At 47.8% G+C, this 27,509-nt stretch overlaps 1 protein-coding gene across 5 annotated transcripts in view; it reads left to right on the forward strand.

The window, feature by feature from the left end:
* The window catches only part of ARMC3 (armadillo repeat containing 3), a 287,743-nt gene that overhangs the window by 165,171 nt on the left and 95,063 nt on the right, over nucleotides 1-27,509 (forward strand). For all 5 annotated transcript variants that reach the window (XM_063921586.1, XM_063921589.1, XM_063921588.1 and 2 more), the window contains one exon: nucleotides 19,506-19,755. In XM_063921586.1, the coding sequence (XP_063777656.1) occupies nucleotides 19,506-19,755 (250 nt within the window). The remainder of the gene's footprint in view (nucleotides 1-19,505; nucleotides 19,756-27,509) is intronic.

The raw sequence follows: 27,509 nt of genomic DNA on the forward strand, positions 1-27,509 counted from the left end.
GATCAAAATGACCCCCAAATTCTATGATTTAAGCTGTTTTTTAGTGTTTTTGGAAAAAAACACCCGAATCCAAAACACACCCGAATCCGACAAAAATAATTCGGTGAGGTTTTGCCAAAACGCGTTCGAACCCAAAACACGGCCGCGGAACCGAACCCAAAACCAAAACACAAAACCCGAAAAATTTCAGGCGCTCATCTCTAGTATGAAGGCAATAAGCTAATATTGGGTTTGCTGGTTAAATCACTTTTTTTAAAGTGTCCCACAGTAGGAAGTTAGAACCACTAATGGTGGTGATACATTACCTCCCGCAAGCCAATGACGCCTCTGGGAATCAGAACAGTTTAAGCAAAGAGGGAAAGTGGCTTGCAGTTAGTAAAGAGAAACACTTTGGCAAAGTTTGAGATTCCTAAAATTGCAGTGGTTAGGAGTTGGCGGATTTGAATTGTGCACAATATTGTTTCAAAATGTCCTGTTTGGGGAATACATTCTATTTAAGAATAATCATTTGATATTGTATAGATGTGTGTTTGATACCACAAACTTCTTGCATTGGTTTAACATTAAGTTCATATCTATGTTTTGTGCTGGTTACTCCTTCCAGTACCTTATTCTCGGCGTATACCTTCCTACTTACTCATCTCCTGAAATACTATGTGCCGCCTTGATGATTTGATTGGTTAATGAACTGGGTGAGCTGAGGATACAGATTGAATATCACAGCTCCACTGTGGGCTAAATGTCAAAATGAAAATGAAATAACACATAATAATGGTAATAATAATAATAGTAGTAGTAGTAGTAGTAGTAGTAGTAGTAGTAGTAGTAGTAATAATAATAAAAATCCTATTTGCTATTTTGCAGCAGAGACTCTGAATATACAGTATATTTGTGTTGTGCTAATATTGGAGCAGAGAGCACAGACTATTTCAATTTGGTGCAGTTATGGGACCTATGAGCCTTATTCATGTGTGTAAGTAAAGCACCACAAGCAAGTAACTTTGGGCCTAATTCAGACCTGATCGCAGCAGCAAAATTGTTCTCTAATGGGCAAAACCATGTGCACTGCAGGGGGGCAGATATATCATGTGCAGAGAGAGTTAGATTTGGGTGGGTTATATTGTTTCTGTGCAGGGTAAATACTGGCTACTTTATTTTTACACTGCAATTTAGATTTCAGTTTGAACACACCCCACCCAAATCTAAATCTCTCTGCACATGTTATTTCTCTAACGTCCTAAGTGGATGCTGGGGACTCCGTAAGGACCATGGGGAATAGCGGCTCCGCAGGAGACTGGGCACATCTAAAGAAAGCTTTAGGACTATCTGGTGTGCACTGGCTCCTCCCCCTATGACCCTCCTCCAAGCCTCAGTTAGATCTCTGTGCCCGAACGAGAAGGGTGCACACTAGGGGCTCTCCTGAGCTTCTTAGTGAAAGTTTTAGATTAGGTTTTTTATTTTCAGTGAGACCTGCTGGCAACAGGCTCACTGCATCGAGGGACTAAGGGGAGAAGAAGCGAACTCACCTGCGTGCAGAGTGGATTGGGCTTCTTAGGCTACTGGACATTAGCTCCAGAGGGACGATCACAGGCCCAGCTTGGATGGGTCCCAGAGCCGCGCCGCCGGCCCCCTTACAGAGCCAGAAGGCAGAAAAGGTCCGGAAAATCGGCGGCAGAAGACGTCCTGTCTTCAACAAGGTAGCGCACAGCACTGCAGCTGTGCGCCATTGCTCTCAGCACACTTCACACTTCGGTCACTGAGGGTGCAGGGCGCTGGGGGGGGGCGCCCTGAGACGCAATAAAAACACCTTGGATGGCAAAAAAAATGCATCACATATAGCTCCTGGGCTATATGGATGCATTTAACCCCTGCCAGAATCCATAAAAAAGCAGGAGAAAAGTCCGCGAAAAAGGGGCGGAGCCTATCTCCTCAGCACACTGGCGCCATTTTCCCTCACAGCTCCGTTGGAGGGAAGCTCCCTGTCTCTCCCCTGCAGTCACTACACTACAGAAAGGGTTAAAAAAAGAGAGGGGGGCACTAATTAGGCGCAGTATTAACTATACAGCAGCTATAAGGGGAAAAACACTTATATAAGGTTATCCCTGTATATATATAGCGCTCTGGTGTGTGCTGGCAAACTCTCCCTCTGTCTCCCCTAAGGGCTAGTGGGGTCCTGTCCTCTATCAGAGCATTCCCTGTGTGTGTGCTGTATGTCGGTACTTTTGTGTCGACATGTATGAGGAGAAAAATGATGTGGAGACGGAGCAGATTGCCTGTAATAGTGATGTCACCCCCTAGGGGGTCGACACCTGAGTGGATGAACTGTTGGAAGGAATTACGTGACAGTGTCAGCTCTGTATAAAAGACAGTGGTTGACATGAGACAGCCGGCTACTCAGCTTGTGCCTGTCCAGACGTCTCATAGGCCGTCGGGGGCTCTAAAGCGCCCGTTACCTCAGATGGCAGATATAGACGCCGACACGGATACTGACTCCAGTGTCGACGGTGAAGAGACGAATGTGACTTCCAGTAGGGCCACACGTTACATGATTGAGGCAATGAAAAATGTTTTACACATTTCTGATAATACGAGTACCACCAAAAAAAGGGGTATTATGTTCGGTGAGGAAAAACTACCTGTAGTTTTCCTGAATCTGAGAAATTAAATGAGGTGTGTGATGATGCGTGGGTTTCCCCGGTAACAACGGATAATTTCTAAAATGTTATTGGCATTATATCCTTTCCCGCCAGAGGTTAGGGTGCGTTGGGAAACACCCCCTAGGGGGGATAAAGCGCTCACACGCTTGTAAGGGCTCTACCTTCGCCTGAGATGGCCGCCCTTAAGGATCCTGCTGATAGAAAGCAGGAGGGTATCCTAAAAGGTATTTACACACATACTGGTGTTATACTGCGACCAGCAATCGCCTCAGCCTGGATGTGCAGTGCTGGGTTGGCGTGGTCGGATTCCCTGACTGAAAATATTGATACCCTAGATAGGGACAGTATATTTTTGCCTATAGAGCATTTAAAAGATGCATTTTTATATATGCGTGATGCACAGCGGAATATTTGCCGACTGGCATCAAGTCTAAGCGCGTTGTCCATTTCTACCAGTAGAGGGTTATGGACACGTCAGTGGTCAGGTGATGCGTATTCCAAACGGCATTTGGAAGTATTGCTTTATTAAGGGAGGAGTTATTTGGGGTCGGTCTTTCAGACCTGGTGGCCACGGCAACAGCTGGGAATTCCACGTTTGTACCCCAGGTCGCCTCTCAACATGAGAAGACGCCGTATTATCAGGCGCAGTCTTTTCGTGGACAAGCGGGCAAAAGGTTCCTCATTTCTGCCCCGTGACAGAGGGAGAGGAAAAAGGCTGCATAAATCAGCCAGTTCCCAGGAACAGAAACCCTCTCCCGCCTCTGCCAAGCCCTCAGTATACGCTGGGGCTTTACAAGCAGAATCAGGCACGGTGGGGGGCCCGTCTCAATGAATTTCAGCGCGCAGTGGGCTCACTCGCAAGTAGACCCCTGGATCCTTCAGGTGATATCTCAGGGGTACAAATTAGAATTCGAGACGTCTCCCCCTCGCCGTTTCCTAAAGTCGGCTTTACCGATGTCTCCTTCTGACAGGGAGACAGTTTTGGAAGCCATTCACAAGCTGTATTCCCAGCAGGTGATAATCAAGATACCCCTCCTGCAACAGGGAACGGGGTATTATTCCACACTGTTGTGGTACCGAAGCCGGACGGCTCGGTGAGACCGATTCTAAATCTAAAATCTTTGAACACTTACGTACAGAGGTTCAAATTCAAGATTGAGTCACTCAGAGCAGTGATTGCGAACCTGGAAGAAGGGGACTACATGATGTCTCGGGACATCAAGGATGCTTACCTTCATGTCAAAATTTACCCTTCTCACCAAGGGTACCTCAGGTTTATGGTACAGAACTGTCACTATCAGTTCAGACGCTGCCGTATGGATGGTACACGGCACCCCGGGTCTTTACCAAGGTAATGGCCGAAATGATGATATTCCTTCGAAGGAAGTGAATTTTAGTTATCCCTTCCTTGGACAATTCCCTAATAAGGGTAAGATCCAGGGAACAGTTGGAGGTCGGTGTAGCACTATCTCAGGTAGTGTTGCGGCAGCACGATTGGATTCTCAATATTCCAAAATCGCACCTGGTTCCGACGACGTGTCTTCTGTTCCTAGGGATGATCTTGGACACAGTCCAGAAAAAGGTGTTTCTCCCGGAGGAGAAAGCCAGGGAGTTATCCGAGCTAGTCAGGAACCTCCTAAAACCGAGCCAAGTCTCAGTGCATCAATGCACAAGGGTTCTGGGTAAAATGGTGGCTTCCTACGAAGCAATCCCATTCGGCAGATTCCACGCAAGAACTTTCCAGTGGGACCTGCTGGACAAATGGTCCGGATCGCATCTTCAGATGCATCAGCGGATAACCCTGTCACCAAGGACAAGGGTGTCCCTCCTGTGGTGGTTGCAGAGTGCTCATCTTCTAGAGGGCCGCAGATTAGGCATTCAGGACTGGGTCCTGGTGACCACGGATGCCAGCTTGCGAGGCTGGGGAGCAGTCACACAGGGAAGGAATATCCAGGGCTTATGGTCAAGCCTGGAGACATCACTTCACATAAATATCCTGAAGCTAAGGGACAATTACAATGCTCTAAGCTTAGCAAGACCTCTGCTTCAAGGTCAGCCGGTGTTGATCCAGTCGGACAACATCACGGCAGTCACCCACGTAAACAGACAGGGTGGCACAAGAAGCAGGAGGGCAATGGCAGAAGCTGCAAGGATTCTTCGCTGGGCGGAAAATCATGTGATAGCACTGTCAGCAGTATTCATTCCGGGAGTGGACAACTGGGAAGCAGACTTCCTCAGCACGACCTCCACCCGGGAGAGTGGGGACTTCACCCAGAAGTCTTCCACATGATTAAAAACTCGACAGGTATTGCGCCAGGTCCAGGGACCCTCAGGCAATAAGCTGTAGACGCTCTGGTAACACCGTGGGTGTACCAGTCAGGGTATGTGTTCCCTCCTCTGCCTCTCATACCCAAGGTACTGAGATTGATAAGATGGAGAGGAGTAAGCACTATATTCGTGGTTCCGGATTGGCCAAGAAGGACTTGGTAACCGGAACTTTAAGAGATGCTCACGGAGGATCCGTGGCCTCTACCTCTAAGAAGGGACCTGCTCCAGCAAGGACCCTGTCTGTTCCAAGACTTACCGCGGCTGCGTTTGACGGCATGGCGGTTGAACGCCGGATCCTGAAGGAAAAAAGGCATTCCGGATGAAGTCATCCCTATCCTGATCAAAGCCAGGAAGGATGTAACCGCAAAAACATTATCACCGCAATTGGCGAAAATATGTTGCGTGGTGCGAGGCCAGTAAGGCCCGACGGAGGAAATTCAACTGGGTCGATTCCTACATTTCCTGCAAACAGGAGTGTCTATGGGCCTGAAATTGGGGTCCATTAAGGTTCAAATTTCGGCCCTGTCAATTTTCTTCCAAAAAGAACTAGCTTCAGTCCCTGAAGTTCAGACGTTTGTAAAAGGGGTACTGCATATACAGCCTCCTTTTGTGCCTCCAGTGGCACTTTGGGATCTCAATGTAGTTTTGGGTTCCAAAAGTCACATTGGTTTGAACCACTTAAATCTGTGGAGTTAAAATATCTCACATGGAAAGTGGTCATGCTGTTGGCCCTGGCCTGGGCCAGGCGCGTGTCAGAATTGGCGGCTTTATCCTGAAAAAAACCCTTATCTGATTTTCCATTCGGACAGGGCGGAATTGAGAACTCGTCCTCAGTTTCTCCCCAAGGTGGTTTCAGCGTCTCACCTGAACCAACCTATTGGTGGTGCCTGCGGCTACTAGGGACTTGGAGGCCTCCAAGTTGCTAGACGTTGTCAGTGCCCTGAAAATATATGTTTCCAGGACGGCTGGAGTCGGGAAATCTGACTCGCTGTTTATCCTGTGTGCACCCAACAAGCTGGGTGCTCCTGCTTCTAAGCAGACTATTGCTCGTTGGATTTGTAGTACAATTCAGCTTGCACATTCTGTGGCAGGCCTGCCACAGCCAAAAATCTGTAAATGCCCACTCCTCAAGGAAGGTGGGCTCATCTTGGGCGGCTGCCCGAGGGGTCTCGGCTTTACAACTTTGCCGAGCAGCTACTTGGTCAGGAGCAAATACGTTTGTAAAATTCTACAAAATTGATATCCTGGCTGAGGAGGACCTGGAGTTCTCTCATTTGGTGCTGCAGAGTCATCCGCACTCTCCCGCCCGTTTGGGAGCTTTGGTATAATCCCCATGGTCCTTACGGAGTCCCCAGCATCGACTTAGGACGTTGGAGAAAATAAGAATTTACTTACCGATAATTCTATTTCTCATAGTCCGTAGTGGATGCTGGGCGCCCATCCCAAGTGCGGATTGTCTGCAATACTTGTACATAGTTATTGTTACAAAAATCGGGTTATTATTGTTGTGAGCCATCTTTCAGAGGCTCCTCTGTTATCATGCTGTTAACTGGGTTCAGATCACAGGTTAAACGGTGTGATTGGTGTGGCTGGTATGAGTCTTACCCGGGATTCAAAATCCTTCCTTATTGTGTACGCTCGTCCGGGCACAGTATCCTAACTGAGGCTTGGAGGAGGGTCATAGGGGGAGGAGCCAGTGCACACCAGATAGTCCTAAAGCTTTCTTTAGATGTGCCCAGTCTCCTGCGGAGCCGCTATTCCCCATGGTCCTTACGGAGTCCCCAGCATCCACTACGGACTATGAGAAATAGAATTATCGGTAAGTAAATTCTTATTATTTGCCCCAAACTGCACTACACATGGTTTTGCCCATTAGAGAACAATGTTGCTGCTGTGATCAGGCCTGAGTTAGGCCCTTTGTGTCTGAACAAACCATGCTGTCATGCAAGGGGAGCAAATATATTTACATTTCTCATACGTCCTAGAGGATGCTGAGGTCCACATTAGTACCATGGGGTATAGACAGGTCCACCAGGAGCCATTGGCACTTTAAGAGTTTGAGAGTGTGGGCTGGCTCCTCCTTCTATGCCCCTCCTACCAGACTCAGTTTCGAAAATGTGCCCGGAGGAGCCGGTCACAGCTAGGGGAGCTCTACAGAGCTTCTTTAGGAGAAAGTGTTTTTTTTAGAGTTTATTATTTTACAGGGAGGCTGCTGGCAACAGCCTCCCTGCTTCGTGGGACTAAGAGGGGGGAGTAGTGTCCGCCCTGAAGGGTCTGAGCCACTATCTCCGCTGACAGGACACTGAGCTCCTGAGGGGATAGATTGTTCCCCGCCACAGGGGATCGCTCACCCCAGCAGCATGCCGCCACCCCCTTACAGAGCCAGAAGATCGGTGGCGAGTGAGTCACCGACCCCCCCTTGCAAGCGTGGGGCCGGTGTGAAGATGGTGGCAACAGGGTATTAACCGCGCTCCGGAGCTCAGAGGCGCCCTGAGCCGGCGCCTAAACCCTGCACTGGTCACAAAGCCTGTCGGGGTCCGTGGATCTCAGCCAGCATACTCCTCAGGCCAGTATAATCATTGTGAAGAGCGGGAAGACAGCGCCATTTTGGGGGCGGAGCTTATCCTCGGAGCGGACCCAGCAGCGTTCAGCGCCATTTTCCTGCCTGCACAGCGCTGTCCAGGAAGAGCAAGTCCCTCCACAGCAACTCCAGCTATCTCTCACGGTACCAGGGGGTTGTAGAAGGGGGGTAAGGCTAAATACAGACTGTGTAACCTATTAAGGTGCACAGTCAGCGCTGGTAGGGGATCACCTTTTACCTAAAAGGTGCTGTGTGTGGGTTGGCTCCAATCTCTGTGTCTCTCTTGCCATCCTTGGGGGTGAAACTCTGTCTGCTCTCCCCTGTGTGTGTGTAGAGTGTCTGTGGTCTCCATACAGCTATGTCCAGAGACTCTGTGTCATATGCTGCAGAGGATATGTCCTCTCAGGATGATCCCATTCCATGTAATCAAGATTGCACTGGTTTAGCACAGATACCAGCAAGGGAGCCTGAGTGGTTATCCTCTTATCAAATCTATGATTTCTCAGATTTCAAATAGGGTTGCACAAAATGAATCTGCAGCTCAGGCTTTACAGAACTCTATGGTAGTCTGGACCAGTTCTGGTACCTCAGGGCTCCCCGCTGTATATTCACATAAACGTGCTCTTGCACAGATCATGCAGGATGACACGGATACCGATTCGGACACTACAGACGGTGGTGGGGATGTGTTGCGGGGGGCAGCATCTCTTGCTAAAGGGGTGCAGTTGATGATAGAGGCTATTAGAGATGTGTTGAATATTGCTGATACAACACTGGAGCAGGTTGAGGAGGCTTACTTCACTGAGAATAAGAAAGCCTCGCTAACCTTCACTGCGTCAAAGGAATTAAATGCTATTTTTGAAAAAGCTTGGGAAAACCCGGATAAAAAATTCCAGATCCCTAAAAGGGTTCTGGTAGCATTTCCTTTCTCAGTAGAGGATAGAAAAAATGGGAAAACCCGCCCATTGTTGACGCATCAATCTCAAAAAAGGTGGTTTTACCTGTTCCAGGATCTACTGCCTTGAAAGAGCCAGCTGATTGTAAAATTGATAATACGCTCAAATCCATGTACACGGCTTCTGGGGCAATATTACGTCCCACTATTGCCAGTGCTTGGATTGCCAAAGCTATAGTAAAGTGGTCAGGCACGTTACTTGAAGATTTGGATACTATGGAGAAATGTGATGTTGAATTGTTTTTACGTAACATTCAGGATTCGGCAGGATTTCTGGTAGAATCCATGAAAGACCTGGGTTCCATGACTGCGGGAATTTCTTCCACGTCTGTCTCAGCTCGTCGAAGACTGTGGTTGCGCCAGTGGTCTGCCGACGCGGAATCCAGGAGAAGTGTGGAGACCCTACCCTACACAGGTCAGGCTCTCTTTGGGGAGGCGTTAGATGCGTGGATCTCCATGGCTATGGCGGGTAAGTAACCTTTTCTTCCTTCAGCTGCACCTGCTCTGAAGAAACCCTTTTCTTCAACTGCATCACAGCTCTTTCGGCCTGCCAAGCCCAGAGAGGCCAAGCCGTCCAATGCCTTCTTTCGGGGAGGTCGGCCCAGGTCCAAGAAACCTGCTGCTTCAGGTTCCCAGGAACAGAAACCTGCTTCAGGTACACCAAAGTCCTCCGCATGACGGTGGACTGCAGGCCCTGGAGGTGGGGCCTGTGGGAGCATTTCAGTCACGTCTGGGTGTCGTCCGGCCTGGATCCCTGGGTGCAAGATATTGTGTCCCAGGGGTACAGGCTGGAATTTCAAGATCTCCCTCCTCACCGATTCTTCAAATCAGGCTTTCCAGCTTTGCTGGCAGACAGGACGGTCCTGCAGGCAGCCGTCCAGAACTTGGTGGAGGCACAAGTTATTGTACCGGTCCCTCCTCATATGCAAAACAAAGGTTACTATTCGAACCTTTTCGTGGTACCGAAACCGTATGGTTCGGTCAGGCCCATTCTGAACCTAAAATCGCTGAAACCCTATTTGAAGGAGTTCAAGTTCAAAATGGAGTCTCTAAGGGCGGTGATATCAGGACTGGAAGAGGAGGAATTTCTGGTATCCCTGGATATCAAAGAAGTGTACCTCCACATTTCGATTTGGCCGCTGCATCAAGCTTATCTCTGATTCGCACTGTTGGACTGTAATTATCCGTTCCAGGCCCTGCCATTTGGCCTCTCCACAGCACCGAGGGTATTCACCAAGCTGATGGCTGAAATAATGGTTCTCCTCCGCAGACAGGGGGTGAATATAATTCCATATCTGGACGATCTGCTGATAAAGGAGTCGTCCAAGGAGAAGCTGTTACAGTCCATTCTTCTCACGACCCACCTGCTCAGAGAACATGGTTGGATCCTGAATATTCCAAAATCACATTTGGAACCAACCATGAAGTTGTCCTTTCTGGGAATGATCCTCGACATGGAAATGCAGAGGGTGTTTCTTCCAGAGGAAAAAGCGTTGGTGATGCAAACAATGGCCCGGGATGTCCTGAAGCCTGCCCGGGTGTCGGTTCATCAGTGCATTTGCCTTCTGGGAAAGATGGTGGCCTCTTATGAGGCTCTACAGTACGGGAGGTTTCATGCTCGGTCCTTCCAACTAGATCTCCTGGACGAGCTGTTGGAATCCCATCTACATATGCACCAGAGAATACGTCTGTCACCAAAGGCCAGGATTTCACTCCTCTGGTGGTTGCAACTACCTCACCTTCTGGATGGCTGCAGGTTCGGGATTCAGGACTGGATCCTTCTAACCACGGATTCAAGTCTCCAGGGCTGGGGCACAGTCACTCACGGGGAGACCTTCCAAGGAAGGTGGTCAAGTCTGGAAGCTGGCCTGCCGATAAACATTCTAGAGCTAAGAGCCGTCTACAACGGTCTTCTCCAAGCGTCCCATCTTCTGAGAAATCGGGCCATTCAAGTGCAGTCGGACAATGTAACGACAGTGGCTTACATCAACCGACATGGCGGAACGCAAAGCAGAGCTGCAATGTCAGCGGTAACAAGAATTATCCTCTGGGCAGAAAAACACGCGTCGGCGCTATCAGCAATCTTCATTCCGGGAGTGGATAACTGGGAAGCGGACTTCCTCAGCAGACACGATCTCCATCCAGGAGAGTGGGGTCTCCATCCGGAGGTGTTCAAGGAGGTAACAGATCTTTGGAGTGTACCTCAAATAGACATGATGGCCTCTCATCTCAACAAGAAGCTTCGGCGATATTGTTCCAGGTCGAGGGACCCGCAAGCAGTGGCGGTGGACGCCCTAGTGACTCCGTGGGTTTTCCAGTCAGTGTACGTGTTTCCACCACTCCCACTCATTCCAAGAGTGCTAAAGCTCATAAGGAGAACAAGGGTTCAAGTGATCCTGATTGCTCCAGACTGGCCAAGAATGTCTTGGTACGCGGATCTTCTGGATCTACTGCTAGAAGATCCGAGGCCTCTTCCTCTTTGGGAAGACCTGCTGCAGCAGTGGCCGTTCGCCTATCAAGACTTACCGCGGCTGCGATTGACGGCATGAAGGTTGAACGCCAGATACTAGCTCGGAAGGGCTTTCCGAACAAGGTTATTCCTACCCTGATACAGGCTAGGAAAGGAGTAACGTCTAAACATTACCATCGTATTTGGAAAAAATATGTATCTTGGTGTGAGTCCAAGAAGTTTACTACAGTGGAGTTTCAACTGGGATGTTTTCTCCTCTTCCTGCAAGCAGGATCCTGAGGTTGGGATCCATAAAGGTCCAGATTTTGGCCCTATCCATTTTCTTTTAGAAACAGTTGGCTGCCCTCCCTGAGGTTCAGACTTTTTTGAAGGGATTTCTGCACATCCAGCCTCCCTTTGTACTGCCTACGGCACCCTGGGACCTTAACGTGGTGTTGCAGTTCCTCCGGTCGGACTGGTTTGAACCTCTACAGGAGGTTGAACTCAAGTTTCTCACGTGGAAGGCTGTAACTTTGTTGACCTTAGCTTCTGCTAGACTTGTGTCGGAGTTGGGGGCTTTGTCATGTAAAAGCCCATACTTGATCTTCCATGAAGATAGAGCTGAGCTCCGTACACGTCAGCAGTTCCTTCCGAAGGTTGTGTCGGCATTTCAAATCAACCAACCTATTGTGGTGCCAGTTGCTACTGACTCCTCAATTTCATCAAAGTCCTTGGATGTTGTAAGGGCTTTGAAAAGCTATGTGAAGAGGACTGCTCGTCACAGGAAATCGGACGTTCTGTTTGTCCTGTATGATCCCAAGAAAATTGGGTGTCCTGCTTCTAAGCAGTTGATCTCGCGCTGGATCAAGTTCACTATCCAGCATGTGTATTCTACGGCAGGTTTGCCGTGTCCTACATCTGTTAAGGCCCACTCTACTCGTAAGGTGGGGTCTTCCTGGGCGGCTGCCCGGGGTGTCTCGGTGTTACAACTTTGCCGAGCAGCAACTTGGTCTGGGTCGAACACGTTTGCAAAGTTCTACAGGTTCGATACTTTGGCCTCTGAGGACTTGAAGTTCAGTCAATCAGTTCTGCAGGAGCTTCCGCGCTCTCCCTCCTTCTTCTGGGAGCTTTGGTACATCCCCATGGTACTAATGTGGACCCCAGCATCCTCTAGGACATATGAGAAAATAGGATTTTGGTTACCTACCGGTAAATCCTTTTCTCGTAGTCCGTAAAGGTTGCTGGGCGCCCGCCCAGCGCTTCATTTTCCTGCAGTTGTTATCTGGATCAGTACAACTTTGTTTTAGTTGAGGACTGCATTGTTACTTGGTAAGTAATGTTTGAGCGGTTGCTGAGTTTTCAAGCTTTGTTAGCTTGATGTGCCTTGTATTTGTGAGCTGGTATGAATCTTGCCACTATCTGTGTTAAATCCTTCTCTCGAAGATGTCCGTCTCCTCGGGCACAGTTTCTAGACTGAGTCTGGTAGGAGGGGCATAGAGGGAGGAGCCAGACCACACTCTCAAACTCTTAAAGTGCCAATGGCTCCTGGTGGACCAATCTATACCCCATGGTACTGATGTGGACCCCAGCATCCTCTACGGCCTACGAAAAAAAGAATTTACCGGTAGGTAACCAAAATCCTATTTTTTTTTGTGCAGGGTAAATACTGGCTGCTTTTGCATGTAGCCCACACGTTAGCTTTAAATTTTTTTTACTTCGATTTAGATTTGAATACTCAAATCTAAATCTTTCTGTACGTTACATCTGTCCCACCTGCAGGGCAACACGGTTTTGTCCAGTTGCTTGCTTTTTTGCTTTACTCACCAACACGTGCAGTGTCAGGCCCTATGTCCCTTGTTCCATGCTACCCCTGCTCATTAAGCCTGATCTGAGTCACACAGATGTACAAATGTTGGCGCATCTTGTGATTTTGGCAAACCATAGCCAACATACATAACTTAGAGCAGCTAGAAGTGATTCTGAGTAATACTCATCTCAGTCCCTTCTCACCGTTGCCTGAATGGACATCATCTCAGTCACTCACTTCTCACCAATGTCTGAATGGTAACGGGCATCCTGTGGACGTGTAGCCAGACTTGTGACCTATTCTGAGTTGTGCCTATGGAATGTGGAAGCCACTGGCGTATTTATAATGGGTGCAGTGTGTGTGGTGCACACGGGCCCCCGGGGTCCAGGGGGGCCCACACAGCACACCCTACACCCATTATTTTTAATACTCACTCTCCGTAGCCCTGCGGTGCAGCAGCAGCGCTGCAGAAATTACTGGGAAAATGGCACGGCTGCATTTTCCTGGTGTTTCGTGCATGTGCGGTAGAAAAATCACTGGGAAAATGGCCATGGTGCTATTTTCCCAGCAATCTGCACATGCACTGTAGACTCTGGAACAGCACTAGGGTCCCCTAGGGACACTTGTGCCCAGAAATACAGCGCTGCCGACTAGAGAAGAGGGGGCCCAGACCAGGGGCGTTTTAAGAGAAGAGGGGACCCGCGTGCAGCCTCTGTCGCGGGCCCCCTCCTCTCCGGCAGCAAGTAGAGTCTGGCTTACTGCCAGGGTCTACTGCGCATGCGCAGGTCTCCGGGAACATGGCGTCTGCGCCTTGCTCCCCGGGACATCTCCAGTGCGCATGCGCAAATCACTCGAAAATGGCCTCGGCCATTTTCCGAATGATTTATGCTTGTACTAGAGGGCAGTCGCCGCGGGACTCCAGAATGGAAGTATATTAAATGGGTGCAGTGGGGGCCCCCCTGGACCCAAGGGCCCGTGTACACTGCACCCATTATAGAAACGCCAATGGCCCAGACTGAGCCTCACACGGGCCTCCTCCTCTCTAGAAACGCCCCTGGTGGAAGAGTCCCATTTTCTGCACTAAGCATTGGATAGGTGCAAGTCCCATTATTAGTGATGACAGCTGCTCTCACAGCCAGCGGGGTGGTGCCACTGCTCCTCACTGTCACTGTGACAGCATTTGGAAGTGTATTATACTCTCACCAGTTATTTGCTCTTTAGCTTTCAGGTTGCCCTGGGCATAGGTTTCTGTATAAGTGATAAATATGAAATTATCTGCGCACTGGGATCTAATGTGCGGACGAGCTGCTACACTTTCAGGTGACTAACCTGATGCAAGCTACAGAAATGGTGGAAATAGTGTTGCGCTCAATCCAATTGCCTTAATTAATTGATTAATTACCTTAATGAACCCTTAATCTAAGTAAAGTATGGGTGTAGTGGATAAAAATGTATGGAGCAAGTGGACAATTTGTGGTCCTGTGTTGGACAAATGCAATGATATCGAGACAAAATTATTCACTTCTCCCAGAGGAAGGCCTCTGAAAGGCTTAACGCGTTGGAGTCACCTACATACAGACATTGGAGTTCTGCAGAACCGCATCTAAGCACCAGAGACAGCGATTGACAGACTAACAAGACCCGGTCACGTGATCGGGAGAACCCGGAAGACGAACACGTTGCCGAGCAACAGAGCACAGAGAAGCCGGTGACGGAGCGCGGCAGACACAGGAGAAGGTAAGAAGCGAGTCTCCGTATGCGGCGAGAGTCACTCAGCAAGCAGCTCCGTAGAGCGCTATCTGAGTTCCTCCTCTACCCTAGACAGGACTACCAATCCGGCTCATCGGCTCTCAGGGGACGTCTGCACCAGGACGCACCACGAGTAGCTGAGGCCGGCGGGTAGGACCAGTCCGGAGCCTCCCTATCATACCCCCCATGTGTACTTGCCAATGCCCACACCGTGAAGACTAAGAAGGACACGTGAATTGCTACTTACATATAAAGCGCTATATGAGAGACTTTATAGACTTTTCAGTGCACTGTAAATAGACTGAAATAACCAAAAGTGCGGGACGCCGCAACCTGGACTGATTTCATAACTGAGAGAGACACTGATAAAAATATCATCGTTGCCATCAAATACTCATCCTTACCAATGGCATTTCTCTAGCCAGCCTGATCATAATAAAGTGGTACAGCAGTACCTTTTACAGTATAAGTACATTTTGTCTCGATATCATTGCATTTGTCCAACACAGGACCACAAATTGTCCACTTGCTCCATACATTTTTATCCACTACACCCATACTTTACTTAGAGTAAGGGTTCATTAAGGTAATTAATCAATTAATTAAGGCAATTGGATTGAGCGCAACACTATTTCCACCATTTCTGTATAAGTGATCCTAACTAAACACAGCAACCTACTATTTTCCCATACAGGAAACTGAATTTGAATAAACATCATCTATGGCAACTTACTCCTAGGTTCTGCTCATACTTAACCTAGATCTCCTATGTGTCAGTTATCCCAGGACTACTCCATCATTTATGCTACAAATATTTATCTCATAACGATTCTAGGGGCCGATGCAGAGGTGGGCGGTAATCACGTCGCTGCTGAGTCTTTGTACGCAGCGGCTATTTAATATTATGCAAAAACAACAGGAGGCGTCTTGAGTGTAAAGATGCCCTTTGCTAGCTTCTATAATCCGCGCCTGCAGCATTGGCCATCTGAGTAGCAACCGCTGTAGAAGCCAGTAAGTCTGGCTTTAACACACCTACAAAATGCGGTTGACACTCCCCTGTTTTGTCAAATGCTCCCTCTCTCCGCCTCCACTCAGCCCCCAAATAGCCGCAACCTGTCAATCAGGCTGTGGCATCCAGGGCACTGAATCTGGAGCTGCAGGATATGTGCAATATGGCTCGCGCATGCCCAGTTTAAAAAAAAAAGTTAATTGCATAAAAATCAATATAGTGTCCATCTCCGAATCAGCTTCATAGTCTACTGATGCACTCTAGTAGAAAAATGGGTGGATCTTGCGGACTGACCAAATTTCAAACCATATGGGAGACAGGGGCGGAACTACCATGTGCTGCACCAGGGCCCACCATGTGCTGCGAACTAAGGGGCCCACTATGTGCTGCGAACAAAGGGGCCCACCATGTGGTGCGAACTAAGTGGCCCACCACTGCCCAGACCAGCAATGAGTTTTTCCCTGGCCCGCTGTCGTCCTCTACCTCTCCCTGTCACCCACTGCCTCTCCCTGTAACCCACTGTTTCTTTCTGTCACTCTCTGCCTTTTCCTATCACACGCTGCCTCTCCCTGTTAGCAACTTCAGTGTGGCATATTTTGAACTTGGGGTGGGCCAAAGGAGGAGGCCCAAAGCATATTTTTGCACCTGGGCCCACCACACACAAGTTCCGCCACTGATGGGAGATCTGTTTAAAAAAAGTTTTAAATAAATTAAAAGACAACAAAAACAGTCAAAAATAAATGTAATATAAATACAAATGTTAAATTCACAAAGAAAAAAACCTGAGAATTGATCTGGTTAATGAGACAGAACACAAACACATGAATACAGGGATTTAACTATTATTACTACTGTACTACCAACTTGAATTGCAAGAGCATTTATATGTCAAGCTGTCTAGAACAAATGATTTAAGAGGAATATACAATGTCTTGTTTGCTTTGATAAATCTTCTTAATTCAAGGTTGAGGTCAGAGTAATATCCGGGGTATTTCTGTTCACAGAGCTCATTCGTCTTCTCTTTTACTCCCTTGGGTCATTTGCAGTTTTAAGTATTTAAAAATAATCATCAATGTATGTTCCAAAAATATACAGCTTCTGACCTTCTATGTCATTAATTCACTGGCATTTTAAAAGTAAGAAAACAAATGTGACGAGTCTATTCCTTAGGTCTGTAGACATTGTTATTCTATAATACAGTATGTGACTGTATCTGCACATGTATTTCACAAAGTGTTTCCATTCTAGTTCTGAATGTAGCAGACAGCTCCCATTGTCTTATGTATGGTATTAGTAATATAACTATACTACTATATAAGTTAATAATATAAATATATATTTTAGGAGCAATAGCCAGTTAACTAACGTCATGTGCAAACTTGGCCATAGGGTTTATTTTTTCGGTTTGAAGTTTGTGATTAATATATAACAGTAATGTAAGTAACTTCCAGAAGTGGTGTAGTAAATTCCTATTCATTTATTTCTAGAGTATAGTTTTCCTTATTTTATTTTATTTTATTTAAATTGATCAGTATGTCTTTAGACTTCAGGAGAAAACCTCAGCATGAGAATAAATAATAATAATAATAATAATTTTATTTATATAGCACTCTTTCTCCAACTGGACTCAAGGCGCTTTACAGATATCAAAAACAATTCACATGATACAGAGGATTTGAGTAATACAACAATAGATAAGCCACACAGACATAAAAGAAAACCTTAAGCACACAGAAAGCATAATGCAGGATTGGTGTAGGCATTTTGGGTAATAACTTCCAAGGGTTGTGTATTCCACCCTCACAAGGTACCAGGTGCGGCAGCCATCTTGGGCGCTCAGCGTAGGATTACCCAGGGTGGAATAGTCCACCCCTAGAAGAGATGACACAAAATGGGGGTGATTTCAGAGTCCTACAGTTCAGAGTAGGGTTCCATCAAAACCATCAGGCCTATGTATTTTTCATCCCATCCACAAGTGTACCATATGGGGCAGCCATGTTGGGCGCACTTTGAAGGTTACACTGTGGGAGGTGAGCCATACAAGGGCCAAGTTCATATATGGGAAAACTGATGATTATGTAGTAGTATGATGTACCCTGCATGTAGGGCACAATGGAAAGGTGTGCAATCAGTGGAGGTAAACATTACAGGAAAAACACATGGTGGGGTGGAAGCGAGCAATGGAAAAAAAAAACACACAATAGCAGGCAACTAGTGGCAGAAGTAGGATTGGGATAACATTAATTTGATCAGATCTTAGTACGGGTGGGTAGGAGAATGTGGGGGCATACTCAATACTCAGAAGCAATGGGGATGTCCCTGCTGAGCCTGGTCCTGGTGCTGTGCCCCCACAGTTCCCTGTTCATCTTGATGGTTAGGCCCAGGGGCAGACTTGATGTTCTCAGCCAGAGAGGTGGTAAGCCTGGTCTTGGTGTTCTCATGTTTGAGGCGAGGAGAGGCCACATAAAGTTCCAGAGTTTTTTGGATGTAATGCAGTCCTTCTATTAATGTGTAAGTTTGTTTGCCTTCTGTTTTCCTTCGGTTTAACACAGGTATAACACTGCTGTTGATTTTAGCTGCCACTTGAAAACTAGCCACTTCATAAAATGTAGTGCCCTAGTTAACATTATGCTGCATTGTAGTGCCCCAGTTCACATTATGCCATAGTGCCCTTTGCTTACGTTATGCCACATGTAACATTAATTGTAGCCCTTTCCTCTCTGATATCTGCCAAATTACGAGGTGCTGATAGCTGCTTAGAAACCCAGTGTGAGAAGGAGCTGGACTGGAAGAAGGGGCCTAGCACTATTAGGAGGAGGAAACTTGTACTTTATCATTGGGCTGCACGGCCAATACAGGGTAGGAAATATTAGTGTCTATACAGTAACAGTATGTGTGTCCACTTCTCAGGACATACAAAATGTATTTTGGACTTAGAGCCAAAGTACATAAAATCCATCCTAACCACTGGGAACTTGATTAAGTGATAGGTCAATAAGCCTGTGTTAAGTTGCATTATTGTTGCTGCACCCAAAACTTAAACATTTTGCATTTGAATTATTAGCTATCCAGGATGATGGTGTCAGAACTTGGCCACACAGCTGAACTCCTGTGTTGTCACAGTAGGAGTAAGGATCCATACAGTTTATGTGACCGTTATGGGAGACCTCTAATCTATTATATCAATATTTGATCCACACAAAAGTTTTTTGAATTCTCTCCTACCTTAGATGACTGGCTGCTGCGTTGTAATGCAATATGCAGTGACGTTGTCAACATATATTTCTCAGTGATGTGATACAGAAATGTATGGGAGGTTATTGCTTTTTTGGCTGTGAAATCAGAAATGTCTAGTCATTACCAAATCCCACCTCTCCTTATAACCTTATAAATGGCTTATAACATTTCCACTGCTCAGTTGACACTCAGTCATCATTAAGCTGTTTTTTTACTTTGATAAATTAATAGAAATTATATTATTCTAATGTTGTAAAAAAAAATGTGTTCCTGATTTTTGCATACAGACGCTTGATTATCTCCAATTGTACAGTTTTGACCCTTTCAGTTCTGAGGAGGAGAGGAACACTTCCTCATCTTATACATGGAAAATGCTCAGGATGAGTCCCACTCGTCCTTGGCACTGCAGTGATAAAATGGGGGAAATTAACTTAGAAGTCCACCACTGGCAGTAACAGGAGTAGGAGGGGTTGATGAAGCAATAGTGGCAATGCATGATTACATTATCAAGCCCCAAGTCCTCCCAAAAACTATACACAGAAATTTCTTAAAAGCAAGGACTGGTGAGAGGGAGGATATTAAAAGCAAACATGGACCCTAGAAACTCAGCGGCACCCTCATTTAAGAGTTATGCGTAAAGTAATTAGCTACATTAACTTTTTTCACTACTTAAAATTAGATATTCAAATTGTTTATAATATTTAACATGTTAATACTATTTCTTTTAAACCAGTGCAGTGGCAGAAGCTGACGGAATCGAGGCATTGATCAATCTAATGTCAGACAAGAAAGATGAAGTGATTTCTAATGCATGCACGGTTCTTATCAGCATGGCTACTCAGGAATCTCTCCGGCTCATTATGCTAGCCCATGGGGTTATGCAAGCTGTGGTGGTACCATTGCAGTCACCCAACAATCTGGTACTCAGCAAAGTCGCCCTCACAGTGGCTGCACTAGCATGCAATGTCGATGCAAGAACCGAGGTGAGGAGCATTACTTACCTATTATCCTGGCATTTGTAGTTCCACAGCACCCTTATAGTCACAAGTCCCTTATGCTTGATCTAGAGAAGGGCAGATTGCTAGTTTCATGATTTTAGAGTAATGTTAATAACTGTAAAAGTCAATTAGTATGTAATGGTTTATATTCATACTCAGGACAGAGGTAATGTATATAGAAGTTAATTATCATAGCCTGCATGCAGTAATTTGTGCAATTAAGCTCGCTATAACCTCAAGTTTAGTCAGCCGGCAGACTAGAATACTTGGCCCAGGTGTGAGTATTGTCTACCATCATGCCAGACCAAATTGTAAACAATTGTGCACTCAGTGCTTACACCTTGGGACAGCACCTGCTTGTTCATGCCCAGCATAGAGATTCCTATCTGTTTTATTTACAGATTATAATTAACGCCATCTTAATTATGGGCACACTGGGCAGCTGCCCAGTTCTCCACGATTCTAGGAGCTTTTAAGCAGGTGCAGGCTGGGCCACCGCAGCTTCTTGGGATGCAGGTAGAGAATGCTGTTTGGGCGCTCTGATTGTGAAGTATACACAATCATAGCGGTCAAGCAGCAATCTCTACCTGCCTCCCAGCTTGCAGCCAGACGGTGAACGGCTGTCAGTATGCTGATTGGTGGATGGCTGGAGCTGTCCACCAATCAGAGTGCTTACAGCTGTGAATGGGTGGGTAGGAGCCCCAATGCATTGCTTTGCCCAGGGCCTACAATGCTGTTAAAATGGCCCTGATTATAATCTATTATTAGAATGAAATATAGCCTTTGCCAAAGGGGCAAACAAGGTGGGCCAGGTGGTTCTTATCTGCCATCAAATTCTATGTTACTATGTGCTAATCATTATCCTACTTTCTCATTCCTTTCAAAAACTACTAGAAATGTCTATGTATGAGTATTGTGCACTGTAAGTGTTGTCAGACCATCAGCCATTAATATACTACTACAGCAATGAAGAAAACATTCCATCATTTTCATATAGGGCCTAATTCAGGGTGGATCGCAGTGTGTGATCCAACCATAATTATTGAGAAAAAGATGCGGGCGCATGCGCATCACCCATCCTGTGCATGTGCCCACATTTTCTGTGTGTGTGGGGAGGGTGGCGCAGAAAATGCGATAGCCTCTGCCTGTCAATCAGGCAGAGGTGGTCGAGGGGTGGGGGGTGGGGGGGACGCTCAGTTTCCAGGGAGGTGACGGTGCGTTGAGGGGGCGGAGCTGGACGAACAGGGGCAGTGTGATGCGAATGGTGGTGTGTTGGGGGCATGATCACGGCAACTGCGTGACGTCGCACGCAGTTGCCGTGATCACAAACATGGCAGCGGGTCTCCAGCCAAGCTGCGCCGGCAGGAGGCTTCAATAATTTCTACGATGAAGCAGAAATTGTGAGGCGATGACAATTTCTGCTTCATCAACGGGGTAAGTGGCGGTCAGCATGCTGGGCGGCCTTGCCCTGTGATGGGCGGCCCCCATCAAGCTGGGAAAAGGATTGCAAATTCTGCTAATTAGCAGAATCTGCGATCCTTACTGAATTAGGCCCGTAATTCACAATATTTTACTGCCCCTTGTTTGCCGTGTTAAGAATCAAACTCTGTGCACTAGTAATGTTTCTTTCTCTGACGTCCTAGTGGATGCTGGGAACTCCGTAAGGACCATGGGGAATAGCGGCTCCGCAGGAGACTGGGCACAAAAGTAAAGCTTTAGGACTACCTGGTGTGCACTGGCTCCTCCCCCTATGACCCTCCTCCAAGCCTCAGTTAGATTTTTGTGCCCGGCCGAGAAGGGTGCACACTAGGGGCTCTCCTGAGCTTCTTAGTGAAAGTTTAGTTTTAGGTTTTTTATTTTCAGTGAGACCTGCTGGCAACAGGCTCACTGCATCGAGGGACTAAGGGGAGAAGAAGCGAACCTGCCTGCTTGCAGCCAGCTTGGGCTTCTTGGCTACTGGACACCATTAGCTCCAGAGGGACCGAACACAGGCCCAGCCTCGGAGTCCGGTCCCAGAGCCGCGCCGCCGGCCCCCTTACAGAGCCAGAAGCAAGAAGAGGTCCGGAAAATCGGCGGCAGAAGACATCAGTCTTCACCAAGGTAGCGCACAGCACTGCAGCTGTGCGCCATTGCTCCTCATACACACCTCACACTGCAGTCACTGAGGGAGCAGGGCGCTGGGGGGGGGCGCCCTGAGCAGCAATAAAAACACCTTGGCTGGCAAACATACATCACATATAACCCCCAGGGCTATATGGGTGTATTTTAACCCCTGCCAGAATCCATAAAAATGCGGGAGAAAAGTCTGCTAAAAAGGGGCGGAGCCTATCTCAGCACACTGGCGCCATTTTCTCTCACAGCTCCGTTGGAGGGAAGCTCCCTGGCTCTCCCCTGCAGTTACTACACTACAGAAAGGGGTTAAAAAAGAGAGGGGGGCACTAATTAGGCGCAGTATTAATAAAACAGCAGCTATAAGGGGAAAAACACTTCTATAAGGTTATCCCTGTGTATATATATAGCGCTCTGGTGTGTGCTGGCATACTCTCCCTCTGTCTCCCCAAAGGGCTAGTGGGGTCCTGTCCTCTATCAGAGCATTCCCTGTGTGTGTGCTGTGTGTCGGTACGATTGTGTCGACATGTATGAGGAGGAAAATGGTGTGGAGGCGGAGCAATTGCCTGTAATGGAGATGTCACCCCCTAGGGAGTCGACACCTGAGTGGCTGAGCTTATGGAAGGAATTACGTGACAGTGTCAGCTCTTTACAAAAGATTGATGACATGAGACAGCCGGCTACTCAGCCTGTGCCTGTCCAGGTGTCTCAAAAGCCATCAGGGGCTCTAAAACGCCCGTTACCTCAGATGGCAGATACAGACGCCGACACGGATACTGACTCCAGTGTCGACGATTAAGAGACGAATGTGACTTCCAGTAGGGCCACACGTTACATGATTGAGGCTATGGAAAATGTTTTACATATTTCTGATAATACCAGTACCACTAAAAAGGGTATTATGTTGGGTGAGAAACTGCCTGTAGTTTTTCCTGCATCTGAGGAATTAAATGAAGTGTGTGATGATGCGTGGGTTTCCCCCGATAAAAACTGTTAATTCCTAAAAAGTTATTAGCATCATACCCCTTCCCGCCAGAGGATAGGGCACGTTGGGAAACACCCCCTAGGGTGGATAAAGCGCTCACACGCTTGTCTAAACAGGTGGCACTACCGTCCCCGGATACGGCCGCCCTTAAGGAACCTGCTGACAGAAAGCAGGAAAATATCCTAAAAATGTATATACACTCACACGGGTGTGATACTGCGACCAGCAATCGCCTCAGCCTGGATGTGCAGTGCTGGGGTGGCTTGGTCGGATTCCCTGACTGACAATATTGATACCCTAGATAGGGACAGTATATTACTGACTATAGAGCATTTAAAAGATGCATTTCTATATATGCGTGATGCACAGAGGGATATTTGCCGACTGGCATCAAGAGTAAGTGCGCTGTCCATTTCTGCCAGAAGAGGGTTATGGACAAGACAGTGGTCAGGTGATGCTGATTCCAAAAGGCATATGGAAGTATCGCCTTATAAAAGGGAGGAGTTATTTGGGGTAGCTCTAACAGACCTGGTGGCCACGGCAACGGCTGGGAAATCCACATTTTTACCCCAGGTAGCCTCTCAACATAAGAAGACGCCGTATTATCAGGCGCAGTCCTTTAGGCCCCATAAGGGCAAGCGGGCAAAAGACTCCTCATTTCTGCCCCGTGGCAGAGGGAGAGGAAAAAGGCTGCAGCAGAAGCCATTCACAAGCTGTATTCCCAGCAGGTGATAATCAAGGTACCCCTCCTACAACAGGGAAAGGGGTATTATTCCACGCTGTTGTGGTACCGAAGCCGGACGGCTCGGTGAGACTTATTTTAAATCTGAAATCCTTGAACACTTACATACAAAGGTTCAAATTCAAGATGGAGTCACTCAGAGCGGTGATTGCGAACCTGGAAGAAGGGGATTATATGGTGTCTCTGGACATCAAGGATGCTTATCTCCATGTCCCAATTTACCCTTCTCACCAAGGGTACCTCAGGTTTGTGGTACAGAACTGTCACTATCAGTTTCAGACGCTGCCGTTTGGTTTGTCCACGGCACCCCGGGTCTTTACCAAAGTAATGGCCGAAATGATGATACTCCTTCGAAGGAAGGGAGTTTTAGTTATCCCTTACTTGGACGATCTCCTGATAAGGGCAAGATCCAGGGAACAGTTGGTAGTCGGGGTAGCACTATCTCAAGTAGTGTTGCGGCAGCACGGTTGGATTCTCAATATTCCAAAATCGCAGCTGATCCCGACGACACGTCTTCTATTCCTAGGGATGATCCTGGACACAGTCCAGAAAAAGGTGTTTCTCCCGGAGGAGAAAGCCAGGGAGTTATCCGAACTAGTCAGAAACCTCCTAAAACCAGGCCAAGTGTCAGTGCATCAGTGCACAAGGGTCCTGGGAAAAATGGTGGCTTCCTACGAAGAAATTCCATTCGGCAGATTCCACGCAAGAACTTTCCAGTGGGACCTGCTGGACAAATGGTCCGGATCGCATCTTCAGATGCATCAGCGGATAACCCTGTCACCAAAGATAAGGGTGTCTCTCCTGTGGTGGTTGCAGAGTGCTCATCTTCTAGAGGGCCGCAGATTCGGCATTCAGGACTGGGTCCTGGTGACCACGGATGCCAGCCTGCGAGGCTGGGGAGCAGTCACACAGGGAAGAAATTTCCAGGGCTTGTGGTCAAGCCTGGAGACATCACTTCACATAAATATTTTGGAGCTAAGGGCCATTTACAATGCCCTAAGCCAAGCAAGACCTCTGCTTCAAGGTCAGCCGGTGCTGATCCAGTCGGACAACATCACGGCAGTCGCCCACGTAAACAGACAGGGCGGCACAAGAAGCAGGAGGGCAATGGCAGAAGCTGCAAGGATTTTTCGCTGGGCGGAAAATCATGTGATAGCATTGTCAGCAGTGTTCATTCCGGGAGTGGACAACTGGGAAGCAGACTTCCTCAGCAGGCACGACCTCCACCCGGGAGAGTGGGGACTTCACCCAGAAGTCTTCCACATGATTGTAAACCGTTGGAAAAACCAAAGGTGGACATGATGGCGTCCCGCCTAAACAAAAAATTGGACAGGTATTGCGCCAGGTCAAGGGACCCTCAGGCAATAGCTGTGGACGCTCTGGTAACACCGTGGGTGTACCAGTCAGTGTATGTGTTCCCTCCTCTTCCTCTCATACCAAAAGTACTGAGAATTATAAGACGGAGGGGAGTAAGAACTATACTCGTGGCTCCGGATTGGCCAAGAAGGACTTGGTACCCGGAACTTCAAGAGATGCTCACGGAGGACCCGTGGCCTCTACCTCTAAGAAGGGACCTGCTCCAGCAAGGACCCTGTCTATTCCAAGACTTACCGCGGCTGCGTTTGACGGCAGGGCGGTTGAACGCCGGATCCTGAAGGAAAAAGGCATTCCGGATGAAGTCATCCCTACCCTGATCAAGCCAGGAAGGATGTAACCGCAAAGCATTATCACCGCATTTGGCGAAAATATGTTGCGTGGTGCGAGGCCAGTAAGGCCCCGATGGAGGAATTTCAACTAGGTCGATTCCTGCATTTCCTGTAAACAGGAGTGTCTATGGGCCTAAAATTGGGGTCCATTAAGGTTCAAATTTCGGCCCTGTCAATTTTCTTCCAGAAAGAACTAGCTTCAGTTCCTGAAGTTCAGACGTTTGTAAAAGGGGTACTGCATATACAGCCTCCTTTTGTGCCTCCAGTGGCACCTTGGGATCTCAATGTAGTTTTGGGGTTCCTAAAGTCACATTGGTTTGAACCACTTGAATCTGTGGAGTTAAAATATCTCACATGGAAAGTGGTCATGTTGTTGGCCCTGGCCTCGGCCAGGCACGTGTCAGAATTGGCGGGCTTTATCCTGTAAAAGCCCTTATCTGATCTTCCATTCAGACAGGGCGGAATTGAGGACTCGTCCTCATTTTCTCCCTAAGGTGGTTTCAGTGTTTCATCTGAACCAACCTATTGTGGTACCTGCGGCTACTAGTGACTTGGAGGACTCCAAGTTGTTGGACGTAGTCAGGGCCTTGAAAATATGTTTCCAGGACGGCTGGAGTCAGAAAATCTGACTCGCTGTTTATCCTGTATGCACCCAACAAGCTGGGTGCTCCTGCTTCTAAGCAGACTATTGCTCGTTGGATTTGTAATACAATTCAGCTTGCACATTCTGTGGCAGGCCTGCCACAGCCAAAATCTGGAAAAGCCTATTCCACAAGGAAGGTGGGCTCATCTTGGGCGGCTGCCCGAGGGGTTTCGGCTTTACAACTTTGCCGAGCAGCTACTTGGTCAGGGGAAAACACGTTTGCTAAATTCTACAAATTTGATACCCTGGCTGAGGAGGACCTGGAGTTCTCTCATTCGGTGCTGCAGAGTCATCCGCACTCTCCCGCCCGTTTGGGAGCTTTGGTATAATCCCCATGGTCCTTACGGAGTTCCCAGCATCCACTAGGACGTCAGAGAAAATAAGAATTTACTTACCGATAAATCTATTTCTCGTAGTCCGTAGTGGATGCTGGGCGCCCATCCCAAGTGCGGATTATCTGCAATACTTGTACATAGTTATTGTTAACTAAATCGGGTTATTGTTGTGAGCCATCTATCCAGAGACTCCTCTGTTATCATGCTGTTAACTGGGTTCAGATCACAAGTTGTACGGTGTGATTGGTGTGGCTGGTATGAGTCTTACCCGGGATTCATAAATCCTTCCTTATTGTGTACGCTCGTCCGGGCACAGTATCCTAACTGAGGCTTGGAGGAGGGTCATAGGGGGAGGAGCCAGTGCACACCAGGTAGTCCTAAAGCTTTACTTTTGTGCCCAGTCTCCTGCGGAGCCGCTATTCCCCATGGTCCTTACGGAGTTCCCAGCATCCACTACGGACTACGAGAAATAGATTTATCGGTAAGTAAATTCTTATTTTATGTGAGCAAGTGCACCGAAGAGGACACTCACTTCTTGGTCATTGGAAATTTCTCTGACGTCCTAAGTGGATGCTGGGACTCCGTAAGGACCATGGGGATTAGCGGCTCCGCAGGAGACTGGGCACAACTAAAGAAAGCTTTAGGACTACCTGGTGTGCACTGGCTCCTCCCACTAAGACCCTCCTCCAGACCTCAGTTAGATTCTTGTGCCCGGCTGAGCTGGATGCACACTAGGGGCTCTCCTGAGCTCCTAGAAAGAAAGTATATTTAGGTTTTTTATTTTACAGTGAGATCTGCTGGCAACAGACTCACTGCAGTGAGGGACTAAGGGGAGAAGAAGCGAACCTACCTAACAGGTGGTAGTTTGGGCTTCTTAGGCTACTGGACACCATTAGCTCCAGAGGGATCGACCGCAGGACCCGACCTTGGTGTTCGTTCCCGGAGCCGCGCCGCCGTCCCCCTTACAGAGCCAGAAGCATGAAGAGTCCGGAAAATCGGCGGCAGAAGACTTCGGTCTTCACCAAGGTAGCGCACAGCACTGCAGCTGTGCGCCATTGCTCCTCATGCACACCTCACACTCCGGTCACTGATGGGTGCAGGGCGCTGGGGGGGGCGCCCTGAGGGCAATATATGACACCTTGGCTGGCAAATCTACATCATATATAGTCCTAGAGGCTATATAGATGTAAAATTACCCCTGCCAGTATTCCAGAAAAAG

Source organism: Pseudophryne corroboree, chromosome 5 (genome assembly GCF_028390025.1).
Source record: "Pseudophryne corroboree isolate aPseCor3 chromosome 5, aPseCor3.hap2, whole genome shotgun sequence".
NCBI lineage: Eukaryota > Metazoa > Chordata > Amphibia > Anura > Myobatrachidae > Pseudophryne > Pseudophryne corroboree.